Here is a 24,946-nt window from a genome sequence, read left to right as displayed (position 1 = left end):
TTTTTTTATAATGAGATCAATAAACAAAATGAGGCTGCTGGTTCACAAGTATAGTATTATTTATTGTGCTATCAACACACTGAGTTAAATAGCTGTCGTTGTATGTTACATGAAATAAAGAATGACTATACTGGATTACTAGGTTTTCTATGAATACCACATGGTGGGCAACTCCTCAAGCCTAAGCATAATATGATTGTATCAAAAGTAAAGTTAGCAGTGTTTCTCATTCTAATGGGTAATGAATCATGCACTGCTTTTAATGTGGACTATTGGGGTTCAGCCCCTCAATAATCCCCTCCCAGGGTCTGGGAAGAATCTACAACCAACTGATAATTTAATCTTTGATTTAAAGAAATGAGTCTATAGACACGAAACTCCTTAGTCCATACACTTTATTTTTCTGAGTCAGTTCTCTCTCTACACAGCTTCTATTCTGCTCCTAAATCAGGCGACACACAGTCATCATACTATCTCAAGATCCAGAGATGAAACAGAAACCAAGGAACATACACATACCCACTAAGGACAAACCCAGACCTAGAATCATCCTGAACCCAGATGCCTAGAGGCCAGCACAGGAACATAATCAATAACAACCAAGGCTTTATGTGTCCACTAGAGCCCAGCTATATGAAGATGATAGAGGTGCTTAAAGAAGAAATGAATAAATCCCTCAAAGAAAGCCAAAAAAAACACAGAAAAACCATTGGAGGAAATGAATAAATTACTTGAAATGAAGCCAAGAGAAAGGAAACAAACACTTGAAGGAAATGAATACAACTATTCAAGACCTGAAAATGGAAAGAGAAGCATGAAAGAAAACACAAACTGAGGGACTCTGGCAATTAAGAGTTTAGGACTGCAAACAGAAACTACAGAGGCAAACTTCACCACCAGAATACAAGAGATGGAAGAGAGGATCTCAGGCTCTGAAGACAAGACAGAAGAAATGGGAACATCGGTCAAAAAGAAAAAAGGGTTAAATCTGAAGAAATTCCTGACACAAAACACCCAGGAAATCTAGAATATTACAAAAGAACAAATATAAAAATAAGAAAGAACAGAGGAAAAGGAAGAAACTCACGTCAAAGGCACAGAGATTACTTTCAAAAAAATTATAGGAGAAAATGCCCCTAACCTAAAGAAGGAGAGGCCTATCAAAGTAAAAGAAGCATACAGAATACCAAAGAGATTAAACCAGACAAAAAGTCCCCTCACCACATGATAAACTAAATACTAAACATACAGAACAAAGAAAGAAAATAAAAGCTTCTAGAGAAAAACACCAAGAAACACATAAAGACAGACCCACTAGAATTACACTTGATTTTTCAATGGAGATTCTAAAAGCCAGAAGGGCCTGGATACATGTGCTGCAGACTCTAAGAGACCACAGATGCCAGCCAAGACATAGCAGATGGAGAAACTAAGACATTCCATAATAAATTAAATTTAAACAATATCTAACTACAAATTCAGCCCTACAGAAGGTACTTCTCAGAAGGAAAACTCCAACCCACAGAGAGTAACTACACCCAGGGAAACACAGGAAAGAAAGAATCTCACACCATCAAAGTCAAAGGGAAACACTTTCTCTCTCTCTCTCTCTCTCTCTCTCTCTCTCTCTCTCTCTCTCTCTCTCTCTCTCAGACACACACACACACACACACACACAACAACAACAACATAACAGTAATCAACAATCATTGGTAATTGGTATCTTTCAATATAAATGGTCTATTACAATCAATCCACAAGTCTATTAAATGGGTAACAGAATTACTGAGTAATAAATTGAGAAAATGCTCTCACAATTACTGACACAGAGTAGACAGCAGAAGTCGTCCTCTGATCTGACTGGGAGCAAGCCCACCTCACAGGCAGGAGCAGGAAGAAGGAGCATGTGACCCTTCTCCAACTCCTTATAAGAGGTCACGTATAAGTGCAGGAGGCACATTCTCCTTTGAGCCATACAGCCCAAGGTCATGGGCAGAGCAAAGACCACTACAATGGTCTCAATTACCCAATGAAAAGACACAGAATAAAAAGGGATGTGAAAACAGGGTTGATGTTTCTACCACATACAAGAAACACACCACAACAAAAAGGACAGACTTTACCTCAGGGAAAAGATATTCCAAGCAAATGGACCTATGAAGCATGCTGGTGTAGACATTTTATTATCTATCAAAATATTCTACTACCGTTCCAAGTCCTCTAAATAGCCTCAAAGGCAGACTAAAATCCAGAATTGTATTTTATTCTTAGTTATGATAGTCCGTTTTCACCCTGATGATCTAGGTATATACTCTGTTAAAATATATAAATATAAGTATAAAGGTATATACTTTGATATTAATACCACTGCATTATTACTGTTTTATAATTTTCTTGCATTTCATCATAAAATTTGAAAGCAGCAACAAAACATATCTAAAAATAGGAGCTCAAGAGTCTTATAAGGTAAAAATAAAAAATTGCTATTTATATATTTTATAAATTAAATATATATTTTATGTACATGTACTGCAAAATTGTCTAAGTATTTAATGACCAATCATTAAAAAGCACATAAAATGAGATCTTAGATTTGATCTAAGCTTGAGCAAAGTGAGAAGCAAATGTTATTTAATGTTACTCCACACCAGAAACAAACATTGCTGCTTTAATTAACATGTAGAAATTGAAATCATTCTCTTGAAAAATGTTTAAGTATCTACACAATAACCTACAGAACAATGTGATCAGAGAAGACAAAAACAGAAAAATTATGTCATCAGTAATAATTTTAAAACAGCTTGATTTTGAAAACATTTAGGGTACCTGTATGTACACATGATCACCTGTATATGAGTACACAAATAATAAAATCCAGAGGCAAACTACATGGTTATATACTGTGCAACTGAATAAAAGTTATGCTGGGCTGCATTAAGTCCTAGGATGGCAGTGCAAGCCTATGTATGCTTAATGCATTAAAAATAGACAGGCAAGACCATCTGAGTCAGATCCTTAGCAAATATGCAAATTATTCTCACAAATAAATAAAGCAATAAAAGCATAGGAGAGCTAAGGAGTGGCCTCAGACAATAAAGGCAATTGCAACCAAGGCTAAAGACTAGTCTGATCCACAAGACTCAAATGTCAGAAGGAAACAAATTCTCTCTACTTGTCCTCTGGCCTCCACAAAAGCATTGTGGAGTCTGTGTGTATGTGAACAGTAGAACATTCAACATATGTGTTTACATCAATGGCACAAGTGGTGTGATTTTGTTCTTTCATTCCCCTAATGATAGGACACTTTGGGGTACCCTATAGACATTGCTGCTAACTGACTTCTGCTCCACTAATTTACACTTAATCATTTCTACTAATGCTCTTAACTTAAATGGCTCTTCTGAATCTTATTCCGCTCTAATACTTCAATCAGTTCCCACTTAAGTTCCAAAATTCAATTTGCCTTATAGCAACAAAGTTCTCTCATATTAAACGAACTCTAGACATTTTCACCTCTCACTGTTCCTAATCTTTAATTTTTATTTTTATTTTGCGTGTGTATTCATACAAAGGTGCACATGTGTGTATGGGGTACTATGTTCATGAGGGGACCAGAGGACAACTTTGGGTGTCATTCCTCAAGTGTCATCCTGAGATTTGCTGGAGAATAAAGATCATAGCGTTTGATACCTGGAGCAGGTCACACCTGTTGTGTGATATTTGTTTGTGTCCTGTCAAATAAAGCTTGCCGGAAGATCAGAGGATGGAGCTAGCCACGAGTTAACCATAGAGGCCAGGCAGTGGTGCCTCAGACCTTTAATCCCAGCACTTGGGAGGCTCCCAACCTTAATACCTTTAATAGCAATAGGAGTCTAATGGTTTTGATCCCAGCACTTGGGAAGCTTGTCCCTAGAGCAGGTCCTACCCACACCCAAAATTTCCCTGTTTTATATATTTGAGCAAAAATTATCAAATTGCTTAAAAGCTAAACTTAAGAAAAGACAAAAATACTAGGTGCTTTTGTAACCAAATCTTCCAAAGACTTGGAAGAGAATCAAATTATTTGGAAAGAGTAATGCTAAAAGACTAATTATTAGAATTCAGTATTTATTTCTTTATTTTTTTTGTGTGTGTGTATTTTATTAAGTTATTTGATTTTATTTTCAGATAAGGTCTCACTACACAGGCCACGCTGGCTCTAAACTCATGGTCCTTGTCCTGGTTGGATTTTCCTCAACATGACATAAGCTAGGGATACTAGGGTAGAGGATCTTCAACTCTAGGGAGGTTTCTTATTAATGATTTATAGGGAGGGACCAGCACACTGTGGAGCTGTACTATTCCTGGGCAGGTGGTACTGAAATACTTGAGAGAGCAAACAGAATATTTGGATGCCTGTTTGTTTTCTAATGAGAGAGAGAAAGAACGGGTGTGGATTTGGATGAGAGAGGAAGATCAGGCAGGGGTTGGGGAAGGGTAATCATAATTAAAATATATTGCATGGAACCCTATTTTCAATTAAAAAAAGGAAAGGAAAAGAAAGAAAAAAAGAAAGAAAGAAAACTGAAGAAGCCAGGAAGAACAAGCCAGTAAGCAGCGTTCGTCCAGGTCTCTATTTCAGGTCCCGCCTCTCGGCCTCTGCCTTCAGTTCCTGCCTGACTTGCCTGCATGATGGATGTGAACTGGACCTGGATGCCAAATAAACCCTCTCCTCCCCAAGCACTAAGTGAACTCAGTGAGTCTAAAATGAGCCCAGGAAGTAGAGAAGAGGAAACAAAAGGAGGCAGGGGGACAGAAGGAGAGGAAAGAAGGAATGGATTTCCTCAAGGTACATTCTATTCATGTACCAAATCCTCAAATAATGAAGGGTGGCCAATGTAGGGATAACAAACCCAAACACAAATATTCTGAGTCAATAATACTGAATTTCTCAACATGATTGTGGTCAGTGATGAGCCTAGGTAGAAGAAAAGCAACTGCAACATGATATACTACCCTAGCACCCATAAAGTAAGTGAATGCTTCTTAAACAGCTTTCCTTATGAGGAGCACAACTTGTCCTCAGGGGCCTAAAAGAACACAGATTGGGACTGCAGGAAACTTTATTCCTTTTTTGTATTTGTCTGGATCTTCCTGGTACATTGTTACTGCTACAGAAAAGTAATAATAGCTTCCCTTAACATAAACCCACGTCTCCATACTTCTACAGGACTGAAGATGTATCCTGCATTTAAGTAATCCATATTCAAAAATACAAAAAATCCATACTTTCAACTGAAGAACAGGAAATGTCCATCCCAATGATTGTCTACTTGCAAACAAGAGCTACATTTGTTAGCAGATTTTACATTTGCTGCAATACACAATCATTAATTTAGACATATATAAGGAGAGAAAATAACTGCAAGATAAATGATATTTTACTGGACACACACCTGTAATCCCAGTTCTTGGAACGCAGCAGGATTATCCCAAGTGTGAAACCAGCCTGGTTTACATAGCTGAATTCCAGAAAAACTGTCCAGCAAATAAGCTCAAATATATCAATTAATTCAATTATTAAAATTTTATAAACAGGGTAAATGTAATTTAGCTAAAATATTTTTTAGGCTTTGTGACCAAAAAACAAAACAAAAAAACACTTCCTTATACACAGTCTCAATACTGTCCAGAAGAAAAGCCTGAGTCTTTATTCAAAGATAGGATACATAAAACAAAAAAGCCTTAAAATTGAAGAAATAAAGTCATCTAACAGCACAATTATCCTACTGCAAGAAAACCCACAGAAGAAGTAAAAATATAAAAGAAATGTTAAGCAATGGTATTGATCTATTTACTGAAATCACACCAAAGAAAAAATATTTTCAAACCTCAGACAACTATTTCTAAGGAAGGAAGCAGCTCAGTGGTAGAACTCCTGCCTGGCATGATGCCTGCCTGGGTTTCACACAAAACATGAAAATTATCTAGAATAATGGGGAATCTAAGATATGCAAAAAAATCATAATTGTAAAAGCAAATAAACTTTTCAGAAGGAAAGCTGAGTGATAATCATGATTTAGAACTAATTTGTATACACTTGGGCCAAAAATGGGCAAAAAGTAAACAGAAAGCACACAGGTCTGCATGACAAACAAGATTATTCCTCCACTCTGAATCAAACCCTGCAGGATGAACAAAGGAGCAACATTTTCACATTTTACTTGTTTAATCATAGGCTGGACAGTGGCTTGTGTGGGGGTAAGAGCATCAAGACAAGGCCATCCTCAGGTGAATTTAGAATTCAAGGCCAAGCTGGACTACTAAAGACCACTTTGCAAAACGAGTTAAGTCTGGCCTGAAATTTTTGGCCACATATGTTATTCTACTTCTGCAAAGCAACACTAAACCAACACTGGCATTTAGTGGTCATATAAGAAAGATCTTAGCCATATGTGGTGGCACACACCTTAATGCCAGGGTTCCGGAGTCAGAGGCAAGCAGATCTCTGAGCTTGTAGCCAGCCTGCTCTACTCAGCAACTCCAGGCCCACCAAGGATACATATTGAGACTGTTTCAAAGAACCTAAAACCAAGGTCAGGCATGCTGGTGTAAGCCTTCATTCCCAGCACTTGGAAATCAGAGACAGGAGGATCTGCCTGTAAGGTCAATGACAGCCTGGTCTACATAGCAAGTTCCAGGACAGCCAGGGCTACATAGAAAGAATGTGTCAAAGTCAAAGCAATGTCTTATGTCATTACATCTAAATAGCAAAGTTGTTGAGTAGTTAACCCACAAGAGTCTTTATAATTTGAGTGTCTCCAACAGGCACAGCCTTTTATGTTATTGATGAAGAAACAAAATGATGTTTCTAAACCACTAATATTAAAAGCAAAAGTATTTCATGCATCCTCTCCTCATAGTAGCCAAAGTATTCCAAGTAACATACTTTGCAGATATAACTATTATGACTACCAGAACAGACTAGTTCTATGAGGTCAGAGCTTTTCAGAACATGCTGCTACGTCATGCAAATAAAGAATAACAAATTGAACAAAAAATTCAATCCTGTATAAATTTATTCACCACATATCCTAAATGTTTGTTAACTACTAGTACTGTTTTTAAAAGTTTCTTTGCAGGTGTATGTGGGTGTATATTTGTGTGTAAATTTGTGTGTGTGGTCTGTGTGTCTGGGTATGTGTGAAATATGTATATTTATGTTTGTGTGTGTGTCTTTATATTTGTTTGTATTTGTGTTTGTGTATGTTTGTGTTTGAGTGTGTGTGTGTACATATTTGTGTGTGTGGTATATGTGTTAATGTATGTGATGTGTGCATTCATTTGTATGTATATTATGTGTCTATTTGTGAATGTGTGTGTAGGTTGTGAGAGAGAGGTGAGTGTATCTGTTTGATGTGTGAGTGCAGGTACATACTATACCTCATGTGTACTGACCAATGGAAACCGTTCAGGACTTGGTTCTTCCTACCATGGGTTCCCAGGAACAAGCTTATTGTGCTTGTACAGCAACATGCTTTGGTCTGATGAGTCATCTCAAGATCTCACAACTACATATAAATAAACTTTATAAAATAATTGCTGACACCTAAAATCAGTGAAAATAAACTGTCTTCAGTAATTGTTTTTCAAACATACAAGAATAAAATCAAATTTACTACTGAACCATCCTAGGTCAACCTCATGAGTTGGGATATTTTAGTGCTTAAAATAGTTTTATCAAAAGCTACAAGTATCAAAATTCACTATATGCTTGACTGTGTAGTTACTAACACCAATTTGAAACTTCTTTTTTTATTTTATTTTTTTCATTTTTTTAAGACAGGGTTTATCTGTGTAGCTTTGGAATCTGTCCTGGAACTTACTTTATAGACCAGGCTGGCCTCGAACTCACAGAGATCCGCCTGCCTCTGCTTCCGAGTGCTGGGATTAAAGGCATGCACCACCACCGTCCATCAAGTTTGAAACATCTTAAGTGCAAAACATTAGGTAGATGTCTTTGCCACACACAGGACAAAGTTGTCCATTTAAGATGCATACAAATTATAACACCATCCATTGGTATAGGCTGGTGACAGAGAAGTCCTTAAACTTTAAAAAATACAGAATATCTGTAGGAGCAAATAATCCCTCTAGTGTGAATATTCCACATATCAAGTTGAGAGTTGCTCCTTCAGTGAAGCTCTCTAGAGCTGCATTTAACTAGTTTTACTTAAAATCCCATTTTCTCAGCTCCATCTCCTAACTGCTGTGCCTCAGAGTAACTCAGATGGCGCTGAGTAGCTGTAAGTGAGTGAGCTCTTCTTACTACAATCCTGACAAGCAGCCAAATTTGGATACCGTTACTCCACATTTACTGAGATGTTTTTAAATCCTCCATATCAACACCCACAAATATGTGTTGGCACAATGGATGTGAACAAATGCTCACAGTCTCTGCAGCCTTGGTTATGAAGCTCTCATTGGCTGAAACACTTTGCTTTCTAATTCTACAAGAAGAGGTGAACATAGTCCTTCAGATAGGTCACTAACATTCAACTATCCAGAGGACTATATGGCATATATCCACAGCACTCAGAAGTTGGGAGGAAAGCTGCCATGAATTGGTAGCCAGCCTGGGCTAGATAACAAAACAACAAAATTAAAATTCCATTCAGGATAGTAAGAGAAGGCCTAAGAATTTCAAGTCACTGAAAAACTCTTCAACCTCAGAATGGCATGAGTTGAACAACATTTTAACTACAGCACTCTGGTTCCTGTATGGGAAATAACATTTACAAACCTGTACTGTAACTGTGGAAATCAAAATGGCAGTTGCTCAGAATATTGAGTGTAGATCAGCCCCAAGATGCCGCTGTACCACTCTTGGGCATATAGCCAAAGGATGCTCCACCCTACCACAGGGACACAAGCTCAACTATGTTCACTGCAGCTTTATTCCTAATAGCCAGAAACTGGAGACAGCATAGATGTCCCTCAACCACAGAGTGGAGAAAGAAAATGTGGAATATTGATACCATGGAGTGTTACTCAGTTATTAAAACGAGGACATCATAAAACTTGGAGACAAATGGATGGAACTAGAAAAAAAAATCATTCTCAGTGAGTTAACTGAGACCCAAAAAGACAAACATACTATTAACTCCCTTCTAAGTGGATATTAGCTCTAAAGTAAAGGATATTCATGCTACAATCCACAGACCCAGAAAGGCTAATTAACAGGGAGGGCTCCATGAGGAGACACATGGATCTTCCTGGAAAGAGGAAACAGAATAGATTTTCTGGATAGACTAGGGGTAGGTGGGGAGGGGGCAAGAGAGAGCTGCAATGAGAAATGGAGGTAGAGAGATTGGGGAGACTACTGGATGGGAGACAAACTGTGCCAGGAAAAGTGTGGTCTTGATCAATGTTACCCAGCTACCTATGATTCTATGTATATAGTAATTAAATAAACATGGATTTCACAACTTCCAAAAAATTAACTCAAAGTGATCCTTAAACTCTTATGTTTCTGACCCTCAAGCTACTGGTATTTCTTCCAAAGACAGAAGCCCCATGCTCTAATGCTTTTTGTAGATGGATGTGATCTCTGCAGCCCCTTATGGCTCCTTGTGGTTTCAGGTAAACCCAGCCCCACTGATGCCCAATCCCAAAACAACACAGAAAAATAATTTAAAATCTGCTTCCTGACACATGGATCATGGCAAGATGTGGAATCTGCCCTATCCACCTGCCCAACACCATGGACACCTGAAAAATCTCTACAGATCAGAAACTCCCTTTGTCCCCTGGAAGTAAACTTCACTGAATCATACCATGGTGACGGGTGGTAGCAGAAATTTATAAGTATTCTAATCATGTATTGCTGAAGGATGATCCACATCACCTCTTTCAACCACTTCCTAAACTATTTGTAACATTTAGAAGATAAACGTGAAAGTGGAGTGCAATATTCAGAACTTCTAGGAACCAAACCTTCACTTTTTCCAATTTGTTTTTCTACCAAACAACAGAAGCTATGCTTGTGTGTGCTCACTGGACAGTGATATGACAAAGCACTATATCCTCCCAGCCAAGGCTACACAGCCACATCATCCCCAGGAAATCCCACACAGGGAGGCTCAGAGGAAAAGGACCACTGTCCAGGTCATCATATGGACCAACAGAACCACAGACTGACTCATGGTCCATTCAAGTCCCAGCAGAAACGACAGCACAGCAGACCTGCTCTGAACACATTCAAATAGTGACTGTTGTTAAAATAAAAAAGGGGCCATAAATTAGAAAACAATGAGGGGTCATGGTAGGGCATGGAGGCAACAAAGAGACTCTGGAAGTGATGTAGTTTTTATTTCAAATAATTATTTGAAAAGTTGAAACAGGCTCTACTAGGGCCTTATGCTCCAGAGACTAGGGATTTGTATGAGAGCATTCCAGGAAGAAGTTGCAGGACTGCCTTCCCAGCACTGGGCAGCAGAGGCAGGATTAGGTATTCAGAGTAATTATCAACTTCATAGCTCCAGGCAAGCCTGGGCTACAGGACATATTGCTCTAAGCAGAAATAAATAAATCAATAGCACTTGAGAAAAAAGGAATGACATTCTTAATGATCAAGAAACATTGGAGAACAGAAAAAATAGAGATAAGAGCAATAATGCACATAATAAAGAAAATGTTAAAAAAATGATACCAATAAGTGGCATTTTAAAATGTAAAAATAATATATTTTCAAGATTAAAAAATTTACCTGTATTGACTTTGAAAAAGAGTAGGTCCTTTCTTAATAGAGGGAAGACCATTAATAAGAGACTGATTGATCTTGCCTGTAAGTACATGTTGGCTGCTGAGATCTGTAACCTGACAAACACAGTTACAGACAATGGCCTATTTATCAAGTCTCTAAGCTGACTTATTTATGTGAATCAGGACTGAACATATCTGCACAGGAGAGTCTCCTAATGCAAATTCAATATTCACTACCTCAAGGTAACTTTCTCAAATTGTACACCCACCAATCTGGTCTGTCTTCATTCATTTCACATGAATTAATACATGCTGCTGGGAAATTATGAATTAACTCCTCCAGCCACAATCAGGTCCTTTTTCATAATGGTGACTCCAGCAGCTGACTGCCTACCCTGTTTCCCCCTGCAGTGTACACAATAAACTATTCCTCCTAATCTGGTCTGAAGGCAGAAGCCATGAAGCACATGAAAATCCTTTTCCTGTAACTGCAATAGACAGTCCACTACATGACTCAAATGGAGAACTTTAAATTCTGAGGTGGTAGTCTTTTAATTTAAGAATTTTGGAGGTGTAATATAGGACAACAAGGTCATTGCCCTGGAGTGCAACAGTCTGAATTCAAGGCCACCTGAGTCAATAGAAGACCGCTTGTCTCAGAAACATTTTGCTAAAGGCTGGAAATACAGCTGCTCTGGAAATACTTTGTCTTCCCAGGGAGAAATCACTCCACACACTTAGGAGATTAATATAGAAAACTCTCTTTAATGATATCATGCTTCTATCTCTGTCTAATGCTCACAGAGGAGCCAACCTGGACAGAGTCTGCATTCCACTTATGCTGTCATCCTTAGGGCTCTTTTAGGTTCGTGCCCCAGGCTACACTTGGAACAACTTACACAGGGACAGGAGACTGCAAGTCTGAACACTTAGGCAGATGGAGACTTACACAGCAAAGATATTATCAGAATTACTTCTGAAGAACACCAGTGACCTGATACAGCAGGTCATTCTTCAGTGACAGGGTCCTGAGGTGAAAGTGCCAGGGAATGAGAAAGACAGGAAAAGTAGAAGGTAGAAAAGATAAAAGCTGGGGTGGGGAGGTCTTGCACAAGCTATGTCTCATGCCAAGAAAGCTTCATGAGAACAACAGCATCATGCATACACTTCCAGGGGGAAATGGAAGGAAGTGGGGAACTTCTATGAAGTCAGCAGAAACTGTCACACAAGGGGACAAATTCAGGAGGAGTCTAATCAAATAATACTGCACAAGGGGACAGTGTCTTAAGGACATTGCTGACTCAGCCTACAGTGGCCCTGGAACTGACAACCACAGCTCCATGTGGTGGGAAGAGTTGGGTTCTCAGGATCTGAAGCAACCCCTCCACAAAGGCCCTGGCCCCAGACCACTACCAGCTCTATAGTCCTGGTTTTAGAGAAGGAGCTCTGTTTCATTCTCAATATATCAAGGCCTTAGGCCAAGCTTCCATGGACCGGGCCCCAGGCTGGTATTCCCTCTCCCAAGAATGTTCTTCCTCCCTGCCTGAGGGCCTAAATGAAAGCCTTGCTTGACCAGACCAGTCCTTAACACAACAGTGGTTTACATTTCCAATAGTTGTCACCTGGTGTCATACTGCTCATCTCTCAGAACTAAGCTTTTCTCAAGAAAAGTAGAAATGAAGGCCCACCAAGCCTTAAGGAAGGTTGTGACCCTGTAATGCCTCCTTGAACAGCTTGTTAGAGGCCTGTTCTTTGATACAGACATGGATCTAGTGCCTGGTAGTCAGGCAGGGGTGTCTCCTTTGTGATGGTTTGGAGCCAAACGTCTGGACAATCCTGGTGAAAAAATATGTATCATAGCATTCTACCTCTACCAGGCCTGGTTAGTGTAGACTTATCTATGTTTTAGAGGCAGTCCTCCCTTAGCTAAATTCTACTTTTTCAGACTTACTACCTACTAAGCATTGGTAAGTTTTTTTTTTTTTTTGTTTCGTTTTGTTTTTTGTTTTTTGTTTTTTGTTTTTTGTTTTTCGAGACAGTGTTTCTCTGTGTAGCTTTGTGCCTTTTCCTGGAACTCACTTTGTAGCCTAGGCTGGCCTCGAACTCACAGAGATCCGCCTGGCTCTGCCTCCCAAGTGCTGGGATTAAAGGCGTGCGCAACCACCGCCCGGCTGGTAAGTTTTTTATATCACCAATTCTACTCTTCTACATCACAGGGAAGTAAAGGAGTGCTACCCAACACAAGAGATGCCCTTTTCAACCTCCACAAAATTCACTGTAAATGATCTAACAGGTAAAGGTTAAAGTACAAAGTGCTGAACGTCTAGAAGATACTGGAGAAAGAAGACCTCTCTAAGTTTGGAAGCCTGCCTGCCATGGATGCACCAAAAGCATGGTGTTGTTGACTACTAACATGTTTCTACACACAACTCCCTGTTCTGCAAAGAGGCAGCCCATAGAGCAAAGTTATTCCAAGGCCTGTGCCACGATTCAGGGAGTGGCAGGGACCCCATGGAAACTTACAGAACAGGCAATCTGGCTGCAGATTCCAACTGAGCCCTGAGGAGGACCCGCCACACTGGCTCTCAACCTTCCTATCTGCTCTTCCCCATCTGGGGACAGCAACCCCTTGCTTACCATGGCATAGGTTCCTCGCTTGTCCATGGCCCCTCACAGCTCCCGCAGCAGCACTAACAGCACAGCACCTGAAGACACTGGCGCCAGCTCCTCTGCTAAGCCGAGCCCACAGCCTGGCTCCAGGGAAGGGCCTTGCACCACTCTGACTGATCCTGTGGCCTGGGGGCCCTGATTGGCTAGGGACACCTGAGTGACAAGAGCACCTCCCTTAGGGTTACAGTGTGCTTAAAGACACAGCACAATGGTTTCTGACCCTGCCTTCCACCCCAGACCCAGACCTTTTCCAGGCAGCAGAGATATTCATTTCAATAGCATTTGCCCTGGCTCCAATTCCTGACCTTGCGGTCTTCCTGCACTCCATAGGCACTTCCTTTTCTTCCTCCAGAACTGTGGGGCATTTACCCACCAACCCCACAGCTCCCCAGAGTTTTCTTGAGTGTGAGCAGCAGGAAATATTAGATAGAAGGATTTATTGTGGAGATAAACAGATAGAAAATAAAGGATAGCCTCAAGAGGGCCTGGAACCTATTCCAATGGGCCCTGACTGTCTCTGCCCCAGGGGTTTTATAGAGACGCCAAGGGGTGGAGCAAAAGACCTCCTCCCCAGCACAGCCAAGTGCAGACCATCTCAGACACCTGCACTCAGGCCCGTGGTCCTGATCATCCTCTATGTGGACCTGCTGGGTAAAGCCATGAGGAATCCGAGAATGGGCTCCCTCAGGTCCCCCTTTCTTAATATATAAAAAAAATAACTATTAATGGCTTACAGCAAACTCCATAGCTGTTACACCTCCCAGTATGGGAGTAGAGGATGATATAAATGGCATTTCTCTTTTGAATTAGGTCCAAGGTGACTACAGCAGTCTTAGCTGCCTCAAGCCCTTTCTAAACCAAAAACTCTTAAAGCGACTACAAACTTAAAGAATCCCTTAGCTTTATCATTACCATTAACAGGTTAACATAAATATCGCTATGCATAGTCACAATTCTCTCAGTCTTACAACTCAAAGCAAACTCTTAACAGAACCATTTGAATTAGCATATATGGTACTATATATAGTTAACAATTTTCTCCGTCTTACAACTTTAACTCAACCATTTGAATTTTCTTGCTAACAGAACATAGGAAAAACTTGGATGTATTCACATCAAACTTAAATATTTCCTTAACTCCACAAAACCAGTGTGCATTAATATCAATAGGTTTCTGCAAACATAATTCAATCTCATAACTCCTCCTTTTCTTTATAATTTTTTAAACAAAATCTCAAACCTAGTTAGAGGAACCCAAACTTATACAATTCCTACAAACCCATATTGAGAAGCAATATTTTCAATCTAACCATTAACACTTTGAAAACTTTTAGCAAAACATCCAAAAGCAGTTTCTTAATAAAACTCTTTACACACTTTAAAAGTAGTCTCTTAGTATACCTTATTTGCATTTCTTACTAACAAAACATGACATTAATCCACTCAAAGAAAATTTTTTTAAATTAAATAGACTAAGGAATATTAACTCTCCCTTTTATAGTTTTTTAAGCAAATTCTCAAGCCTAGTTATAAAACCCAAACTTCTGTTTAAACAGTTCCATTTGTTACACAAAACCAGTTCCATAAGTAATTCCATTTTTACATAAACAGTTCCACAAAACAATTCATGAATCACCAGTTAATAAAGCATATATGCATACACAAAACTGCATCTTGATTCTAGGTAGAAATAAATTTCTTCATTTAAACAGTTCCATTTTTAACCCAATTCCAGAAAACAGTTTTTAGGTCATTAGTATGAATAAACTCAAAATTGTCCCATTGCAATGAAATCTCTATTGTTTATTTCATTTCTTAAGTCTTAAAATTCAAATGATAAATTCTGGTACTAGCCTTCCAAATATGAGAAATCCATAACCAAAATCTTTTTGTAATTTTATCTCATTTTAAGTTCAAAAAGTTCAAACAAGAAATAAATTTGGTATCAGGCTTTCACTTCCAAATATGAAGAGATGTTTTACAACCAAAACTTTTTGCAGTTAACAATTTTTGTTCAAACAAGCATCTCTGAACTTTTATTCTCAAGCCAGAGACCTTTGTAGGTACAGTAGTATTTTCTAAACCGCACCGTTTTTGATGTTAGCTCAGGATTTTCTGTGTTGCGTCGATTTTCCACGGATCTCCGCTGCAGATGCCTTGTTGTGCTGGTTCTGGCGTCTGCCATTCTTAGCTTCTTAGCAGCTTCTGGAGCTTTTGAAACCATTCAGACTGCCTGCTTTGCAGTCTACTGGGACACTAACCTTCTGTGTCTCAGGTTCTTTCACCATATACATTAAGAATAGATTCACACTTAATACTTACACTTTTTTTTTTTTTTACAAATTCACATATAACATTAACATTCACTTCTTTATACTCTTTAAGGGAACTATAGAACTACTTTAGCAAATATATTTCTTATTTCTTATATACTTCTTATCCTATTTCTTATTTAAACTTACATTTACAACTAGTATCTTTACTTCTTACAAGCTTATTACTACATGTCTTAAGACTACCTTAGATATTTCTTGCAAGCTTATATTCTTAAAGGAACTCTATAGATCTATTTTACAAACTTATATAGGGCTACCATTAGCATATATTTAACTTAGCAAACACCTAAAGATTTCTTAACACAGATCTAACAAGACAGAATAATTTCTACAAACTCACATATCTTATTTTCATCTTTTTCTACTTCTTACTCTTAATTATCATCACTATCTCTATTAGAAAGATTCTCTTAACTAGACAGGAAGTACGTACAGCATTTCTAAAGTTTAGAGTTTATAGTCAGCTTTGTTATAAAGTACTGAGATTTAGTGAGTGTTGTTGTTATAAAATTGTGATAGTTGTTGCTAGGGGACTATAACCTTCCCAGGATGACTCCACACTCGAAAGTTGCCAGTTCTCTCAGCCGTTCCGGACCAGCAGAGATGCACTGTCAGCGGTAGAAGGTTTTTAACTAGAGGCTGTTCCTTCACCCAAATTCATAATAGCTCCCTTACGTGCTTCAATTCAGACAAACGTTTCTATTACAGCAGCACTTTTGGTTTGTTCTACAGAAAAACTTCACTTCACCCTGAGGGTGAAATTACCATATTTAGCTGCTGTAAAGCTCTTTGCCAAATACTGCACAGCTATTAGGTGATATAAAGTATTTTTCTAAAGGAGCTAGTAAAACCAAAAGCGGCACAGCTCTGAACTCTGTTTCCTCACTGTTTCCATTAACCAGTGACAAAACCTCAGAAATACTAATTGAGCCACTTTCATTCTGGTTCCTTTATAAGAACGTCATTGGAGCTGACCTTCCTTAGTTCCATGCTCCTTACCAGACACTCGGTAACCACCGAGCTTCATTCTCCTCTTGTGAAAAAACACAAACATGTCCTTGACCCCATATTAAAACAGGATCGAGACCCTTCCATAATCCCGAGCAGGGATCTTTCCATTTCATATTACCCTCAGCTAAAGGACCAGGAAGATTGGAGTGAACTCTAATATGGCCCACAAAGCATGGCAGCTTTCTTTTGTGAATAGCGTCTTGAATTTGTTGAAACATTGACTTGATTGTTATTAGTTCCAATATTTTCATCAAAACTTACTATTCTCAAAGGAGTCAAGAACATAGATGTTCTTTCATGAAACATATCCTTCATTAGCTTACTCTGAGAAAAAGCACTTTCAGGATTTAGCATTTTCATTTCATTAGCTTTAACTCCTGATGTTATTAGCAGCTGTGATATTTAGTATTGATTTCTTCTAGGAACTTTTTTAAGATAGCTTTTCTGAAGTTTGTTTCCCATCTATAAAGCAGTCATTTCTTTTTTGAATGTCTGTTTTCTTGTCTCCTTATTATATTTGTAAAGGAATCACTCATTGCAGGCAGTTTGTTCAAAAGGCAAAGAACTTTTTTAATTTCAACATAAGTTTCTTCATATCTAAGACAGGGTTCAGTGTATAACCTGCTTTCCCTTGTTTTAAGGATTTTAAAGTGGCTTGTATGTTCTTAAAGGTAGCTTTTGTCATCCAACTACCGTAAAACTTGCACAGCTATTAGGGTAAATAAAGCATTTTACCAACGGAGCCCCAAACCGCAAAGCACCTAGTTCCATATCCTTTCAATTTTTCATTGGAACTGACACTTAAACTCTTAGACGACTTTGCTTACTCTTTTAAAGGCTGTATTTTAAGGTTTACCATGAACGTATTTTCGAGCTGAAAAAAGTGTTTCAGGGCAATGTCGCCTTCTTTAGCGGAAAAACTACCTTTCCCAGAATGTGTTTCCCTTATATCAGTCCATAATAATATCATTTCCCTTATATCAGTCATTTCCCATAGTTCTTGTGGAGTCTGAGAATCAACTGGTTCTTTTACCAGACTTACAAATTCTTGCCTGGGAGGTTTGAACAAAGTTTTTTGCTTTTACAATGGGAGATTTGAACAAGCATTTTACATTTTCAGCTATGGGACATTGGGAGGTTTCTGGTCTCTCCTCAGCTGGCTTCAACAGGTGTCTCCTTCATTTGACGCTGCCCCCCCCCCCCAATCAGAACCTGCCTCCATAGCGTGCATTGAGGCTGGCATTTCTGATAGCAACTTCCCTCGGAGCTTGTGTTTGTTTTAGCCAGTCAGTGAAAAACAAGATCATATACAACAGCTTTTCCATAGCTCTTTCAGAGAGATTTTTCTCCCACTGATTTTATTCTCATTTTGCTTGTTCCTTTCCCCCCCAGATGCAGAGCTTCAGCTATCTGTCTGCAGCTCTGTTCCTCTGCTAGCTGCCTTTGGAGGTAGGGGCTTTTTCTCTCCCCCTGAATTTGCCTCCAATTCTAGCAGCTTTTAAAGGTCATACATTTTCTGGGGAGAAATCTGTCCCCTCTGTTTCTTCAGTCTTTCTCCCACAGTATCCAATTTGGTCTCAGTTTATCCTGCTACCCCAGAAACAGTTTCCGACACTACAGCGGCGGCTTTCCCTGCTGCTGAAGGTAGGGGCTTTTTGTCTGTTTCTGTTTTCGGGGTCTGAGGTTTGTGTTCATAAATCAAGCTTAGCAAGGGAGGTTTTTGCCATATCTAAGCTCGCATTAGGACAGGTGTTTTTCCCTCAGGCCTTCACCTGGCCCAGTCCCCCAGTGGGTTGCATTTGCTTGTCTGGGTGCTAAAGGACAGAGCTTATACCAGAGGCAATCACCCCTCAGGGCTACACTCCCTCATCTCACTGGGAGTCAGTTGAAACAAAGCTTTACTCAAAGAGGTGCTTTCTCTGACAGAAAGAAAGCTTTACTCCTGGATAGTTCTGTTCTGCCCTGGCTGGGCCCTTTCCCCAGACAGCATTCTGACTCAGCAGCACAACTGCTTCAGACACAGCTCAGCTTTACTGTTTTCCCAGAAAGGTCCTTTCTCTGATAGGAAAGCTTTTCTCAGATTTCTTTTTGCAGCTGTGGACCTATCAACCCCGGACTTGTGGGAAAGTAGACAACTGTGCCGTTCCCACCGGCTTTAGCTTTGTTTGTTCATTAGCAATCTTCCCCTGGGTCCTGCACCTTCCTGCCTCAACTCTGTGCTCCAGGAAGTTTACAACTGCAGGAACCCTAGTATCCCTGAAATGCACTCCAACTCAGAGACACTGGCCAGTCGCCTCTGGGTTTTTGGTCAAAAGAGAGGATACAATGCTAACAGTTTGCATTGCTTCAGGGGATCTTTGCATTAGGATGATAAGGAGCACTTTTTTTTTTTTTCATTCTGAAATGCTCACTCAAACAAAACCTTTGATGCCTCTGCTCGGCTGTAACTGAAAAGCTTGGCTTTTTTGTTTTCTCAGGTAAAGTTTTCTGCCCTTTTGGGCTCTCTGTAGCTCTTCACCCACACTCTCCCAAGTGTTTCCCTCAGGAGACTTTGACCCACTGTCTTTTACTAGCTTGAAGAGACAGAGCTTAGAAGGTTTTTAGGAACTCCATCCCTGCCTCCTGCATTGCAGGGAGGACTTTTAAAGCTTGAAAGAACTTAGAGAGGTTTTGCTGTCTTAAGAGGTTTGTTGTTTTCCCTTAGAGCTAATCACAGGTGGTCCCCATACTAATATCTTCAGGTGATTCTAATTTTTGTCCTTTTGAGAAAGTTAAAGGCTTTAATTTTTAAGTTTGAGAGCTTTTGAGAAAGATTAAAGCTTTTTAGAGAGATTTCCCCCCCAAATTTTTCAAGAAAAGCTTTATAGTTTAAGAGGAAGATTTTTTCCCCCCAGGAGAGAGAAAGACCAAATTTTCCCAAAACTTCCCAACTTTAAACTTTGACTTCTTACACCCCCATTTTTGCCTCAGGGAGAAATCACTTTCTCCTGCCACTTGGACTTAGCATTTCAGCTGTCCCCAGGTCAAAAGCTTCCATAGGAAACTTTTTCTTCCCCATAAGCTCAGAGAAGAGCTTTTTTACTACCCGTAAAGCCCAAAGAAAGATTTTTCCCCCAGTTTGCATTCATAGCCCCCAAAGTTAGAAAATTGAAGAGTTTTTGTCTATTTGCCTTACTTACCTTAAATTTTTTTCTACAAAATCTTACACTTCTAACTTTTTCCTACACTATATTACTACCCTATACCTTATACTTATTTTTCATAGATAGAAATTGAGAAAGGGATAGAAGATAGAAAATTTTGACAGAAGAGAATTTTGCTGTAGCATCGGATATCCTTCCAGTCCGCTTTCCTTTTCTCTCAAGGATAAAACCCCTGCCTATCAATAATATATATATATATATATATATATATATATATATATATATATATATATATTTTCCATAACACTGGCATGCCTTTCCACTGGCAGGGCTGACTCAGCACTTTCGCCAAATACTCTGTAATAAAACTTATTTTCCTTTATCTTTAGTTCCTATTACTTTGTCTTTAGTCCCTGTTCATTTGTCTTTAGTCCCCCCTTTTTTTAAGTCCCTTTTTTTCTTTTTTCTTTAGTCCCTGTTCATGGTGCCATTCTGTGGGGCATTTACACACCAACCCCATAGCTCCCCAGAGTTTTCTTGAGTGTGAGCAGCAGGGAATATTAGATAGAAGGATTTATTGTGGAGATAAACAGATAGAAAATAAAGGATAGCCTCAAGAGGGCCTGGAACCTATTCCAACAGGCCCTGACTGTCTCTGCCCCAGGGTTTTTATGGAGATGCCAAGGAGTGGAGCAAAAGACCTCCTCCCCCAGCACAGCCAAGTGCAGACCATCTCAGACACCTGCACTCAGGCTCATGGTCCTAATCATCCTCTATGTGGACCTGCTGGGTAAAGCCACGAGGAACCCGAGAACGGGCTCCCACACAGAACACAACGTGACTAATTTGCACAGCCATTTGCTCAGTGTGGAGTGGATTCCCCATCCCACAGGTAAAGGGTGCCCAGAATATTCACAGTTTTAAAGAGAGATTTAAGGACACAAAAGGAGATGTTTGTTCGGTGGCTTCACGCTGAGGTGAGGTGAACTGAAGGTCCTTTTACCTGTTAGTCACAGGCACTTCAGAGAACAAGGGGAGAAATGCAGGCACCAGATAAAAACACAGAATGATAGATTTGTCTCCCACCAGAAGGCTGAATGATGGCTCCATTGCTGTCGAAGTTTTCTTCCGGAATTCAGGGCAAAGTCTTGACAAATGAATAATAGTAAAAAGAGTAGTCTTCAAAGTAAGTTGAATAATTAGAGAATAATGGAGCTAAGGAAGAATGTTTTTATAAGAACTATTGTTCGCCAGCATATCTTCTTCAGTGGGCAAGTGGGAAAAAAAGGTTGCATAATTTAAGGTTGTCTTCAAGAGCAGAACTTGTAAAACTCAATCTCTCCATGTGTGTAGAAAGTGGATTTATTAGGATGTCTCCCAAGCCGTGGTCCAGCCAGTCCAACAATGTCTGTCTACCAATGGTACGTTAAAGACTCCAGTGGTTGTTCAGCCCATAAGGCTGGATGTCCCAGCTGGTCTTCAGTGTACACCAAAATTCCAAAGTGTAGGCTCTAATGCTGATAAAGGAATGAACTTGGTAGCCAGAGCTGGGGCAAGCAGACAAAGAGAGAGTTTCCTTCTTCAATATCCTTTTATATGTAGTCTGCAACCAGAAGGTGTGATCCAGATTAAAGGTGGATCTTATTCTTGGTTTGAAGGCTTTTTGCTGGTTTTTGAAAGAGGGTTTATCTGGGCAGCCTTGAAACCCATTCTGTAGACCAGCCTGGCCTCAAACTTAGAAAAGGTGACTGATTTTGCTGTTGTTCCCGTTTCGCAAACCCCCAGAGACCACCAAGGAGCCAGTTTCTGATACAAGAACATAAGGGTCCTTTTATTCATGTTTATCCTGGGCCACTGCAAAGAAGAGGGAAGGAAATGTGGTGCTGGCCTAGATAGAGAGGTTTTACGGGGAAAAACCACAAGCTGGGAGTTGGCAATCTAGGATTGGGTAGAAGGGATATGGGGCAAGGTCATTTTTTGAAACTATTGTTCTAGACTTTGGGTGCCAAACCACATTTGAAATCAGTGGGTTAGACTTTTGGTGGGGAACCACAACCCACTGAACAGGATTATCTGGACTGCTCAGCAGGGTTATCTAGATATCTCCAAGGGCCATAAACCGCAGACAGGATGTCTGCAGGAGAATACTGCTCTGTATCCATTGGAGTTGTCATGGCAACATTCCTGAGCCTGTAAAGTTAAGTCTAGGCCTTCACAGTTAATTACCATGTTGGTTCTGGGAATGGAACCTGGATCCTCTGTAACAACACCCAGTGCTCTTAACTGCTAAGCCATCTCTCTAGCCCCTCTTTTTTTTATTAAATTTTTTCTTAAAACGTATTACATCAATTTCCCCCTTTTTCTTCTCCCTCCATTTCTTTCCACATACTTCCCTTCCAACTTCCTCCTTGTTAAGTATGTGTGAGTAAGTACACTGAAATATATGAGTACACCTGCTGAATCCATTTTTGTTATTTGTATGTTTTTGGTTTAAGTCTGATCATGTTGTACTTAGGGAGCTCATCCCTGCCTGAGGGTAATTCTCTCACCTGAAGGAGAATTCACTTTTTAATCAGCATCAGGTGTCTGACCTTGACTAGGCTGCCTTCTACAGGAAACATAATCAAGAACAGAAAATTTGGATTGGAAAATACTTGAGTAGTTAAGAGTACTGAAGAATCTTCCAGAGCACTCAGCTTCCATTCCCAGTACATATGGAAGCTCACTACTGTCTGTAACTCCAGTTCCAGGGGTTCTGACAGCATCTCCTGGCCTCCCTAGTCATCAGGAATGAATGGGGTACAAATACATGCACACAGGAAAAAAAGCCATACACATAAAATAATGTGTAGATGTAACTAACCATCTTATTAAATAAGAAACACAGAAACAATGTAAAGGAGAAAGCCAAGAGGTCAGAGCTCAGAGCTAAAATCTCACCCTTCCTCCTGCTGTCCCAGCTTCGCGAAAAGAGACCTACTTCCTGTCTGTTCTTTTTTTTATAGTATGTTGTTCTGCCTTCTCATTGGTTGTAAACCCAAACACATGACTGCCTCGTCACTGTCTGAATGTACAGCCCCCTAGGTCTTAAAGGCATATGTCTCCAATGCTGGCTATATCCCTGAACACACAGAGATCTATGGGATTAAAGGCGTGTGCCACCACCGCCACACTCTTGCTATGGCTCTAATAGCTCTGACCCCCGGACAACTTTATTTATTAACATACAATCAAAATCACATTCAGTACAATTAGATTACTACCACATTTCCCCTTTTCTATTTTAATAAAAAGAAAAAAAGCAAAAGGTTAAACTAACAAAAGAAAAACTATATACAAAAGTACAATAACTATATACAATATATACAAATAATAAATACCTAAACAGGTATTTGACAAATCAGAGAAAATAATTCCATTATCTATCCTATTTTGGTAATTCCAAGATGTATCTAATGTACTTTCTATCCTAATTAATTTTCAACTATAACTAACTAATCTTCAACCATAACTAACTAATCTTCAACTCCCTCAGAGACCCAAGAAGGGAATAATATTAGCTAACAAAATAAAAACAGGAAGTGCATGCAAGCAACTTCAAAAAATTTGTGAGTTGACAGAAACAGCCAGCTGCCTGGGCAGTCACCTGAGGTTTCTCCGCAGTGTTGGGGCATCATCTTCAGCCTATAGGCTTAGTGTATCTGACAGACTCATTTGTGATGTAGGATGTATACAAGGTCAACAGTTCAACCTCACATTGGGTGAGAGCAGTCCACGTACCAGAAACACCTGAATTCCACTAGTGTCCTGTCATGATTCAGGATTTTAAATTCTGGAAATTGTTGACAGTTTTTAAATTCAGCTGTCCATTCTTCTTGGCTGTGTATATATGGCTTCATCTCAGCATCCCCTTCTTCTCCACATCCCTCTATTAAATGCCAGTCTACTTTTGAGAGGCATGAGCTTTCAGCTACTGTTCCATTGTACAACAGAATCCATTGGCCCTCTGCCTGTTAAGCTGCCTTCGAAGAAAAGGGCACTGTACCTTTTCCGGATGCGAAGGCCACTTCAGGGATGGGGCCATATTGTCCTGGCCTCAGAAGATGCCTTTTGATAAAGCCATAACCACACTTGTTTTGGCAAGAATCAGTAGTCCCTTGTTTCGTGTTCTGTCTGTCCATTTTGTCCTGTTGATTCAAGGATACTTTGTTGTCCAGTGGCTAACTTTTGCCAAAATGAAAGTTGACTCCATATGCAGTTTCTTCAATGCCCATATTTTCTCTGAAGTAGATTGGTACTGCCAGGAGCCGACATATCTCAAAAAAGAAAATTTTTCTAAGTTATTAAAACATTTTAAATGCCATATTCTGTAGATCTCTGAAGGGTTTGAAGATGACCTGTCTAAAACATCTCTGCTCAATTTTAAAACATATCTAATATGACTACAAGTTCTATTGTAATGTCTAACTACTAACTTTCATTTCTTTATATCCTAATAGTTGGTAATAATAACATTCAAGGATCAGAAATTTGCATTACATTGTTAAATGAATGGTATGAATACAATTAGAAATATACATATAGCATTTTCTAACAATATCAATTTCAAATTTGTATACAATATAAAACAATCCAATCCAATGTAAAGTATTTAAAATTAGTAATTGTCTTTTTCTTTTCTTTCTTTCTTTTTTTTTTTAAACAAGAACCTTAAATCTAATCTCCTTTGCTTAGCCTTTTTCCTAACCCTTGACAATAACTTGTAACCAACCCCCCTGAACACTGAAAATTATCCCAGAACCAAAACCCATTAAAAAGACCAAAAAACCACCCGCCCCACACCACCTCTTTGGGAATGTGGGCGTCGTATTCTTAAAATTGCTTCCTGCTGGGTATGGGCGACGTTTTCTTTATCCTGAAAGAAAAATTTTAGGTTAATTGTCAAATTCTAGGAGAGGTAACTATATCCTTCATTATCCAGTCTGTGTATAATGCCAAAATTCAGGGTTTATCTCAAGTCCTTATTCAAGTAGTCTTTGAGAC

General features: G+C 39.4%; 1 protein-coding gene across 1 annotated transcript in view; it reads right to left on the bottom strand.

The window, feature by feature from the left end:
- The window catches only part of LOC114682469 (zinc finger protein 431-like), a 44,474-nt gene extending 31,067 nt beyond the window's left edge, over positions 1 to 13,407 (bottom strand). Inside the window, exon 1 of the mRNA XM_037206479.1 lies at positions 13,267 to 13,407. Coding sequence (XP_037062374.1) covers positions 13,267 to 13,407 — 141 coding nt within the window. The remainder of the gene's footprint in view (positions 1 to 13,266) is intronic.
- Between the last annotated feature and the right edge of the window lie 11,539 nt (positions 13,408 to 24,946).

The sequence above is a fragment of the Peromyscus leucopus genome, chromosome 5, assembly GCF_004664715.2.
Source record: "Peromyscus leucopus breed LL Stock chromosome 5, UCI_PerLeu_2.1, whole genome shotgun sequence".
Lineage (NCBI taxonomy): Eukaryota > Metazoa > Chordata > Mammalia > Rodentia > Cricetidae > Peromyscus > Peromyscus leucopus.
The sequence above is the reverse complement of the archived record's forward strand: the minus strand, read 5'-3'. Positions and strand labels throughout refer to the sequence as shown.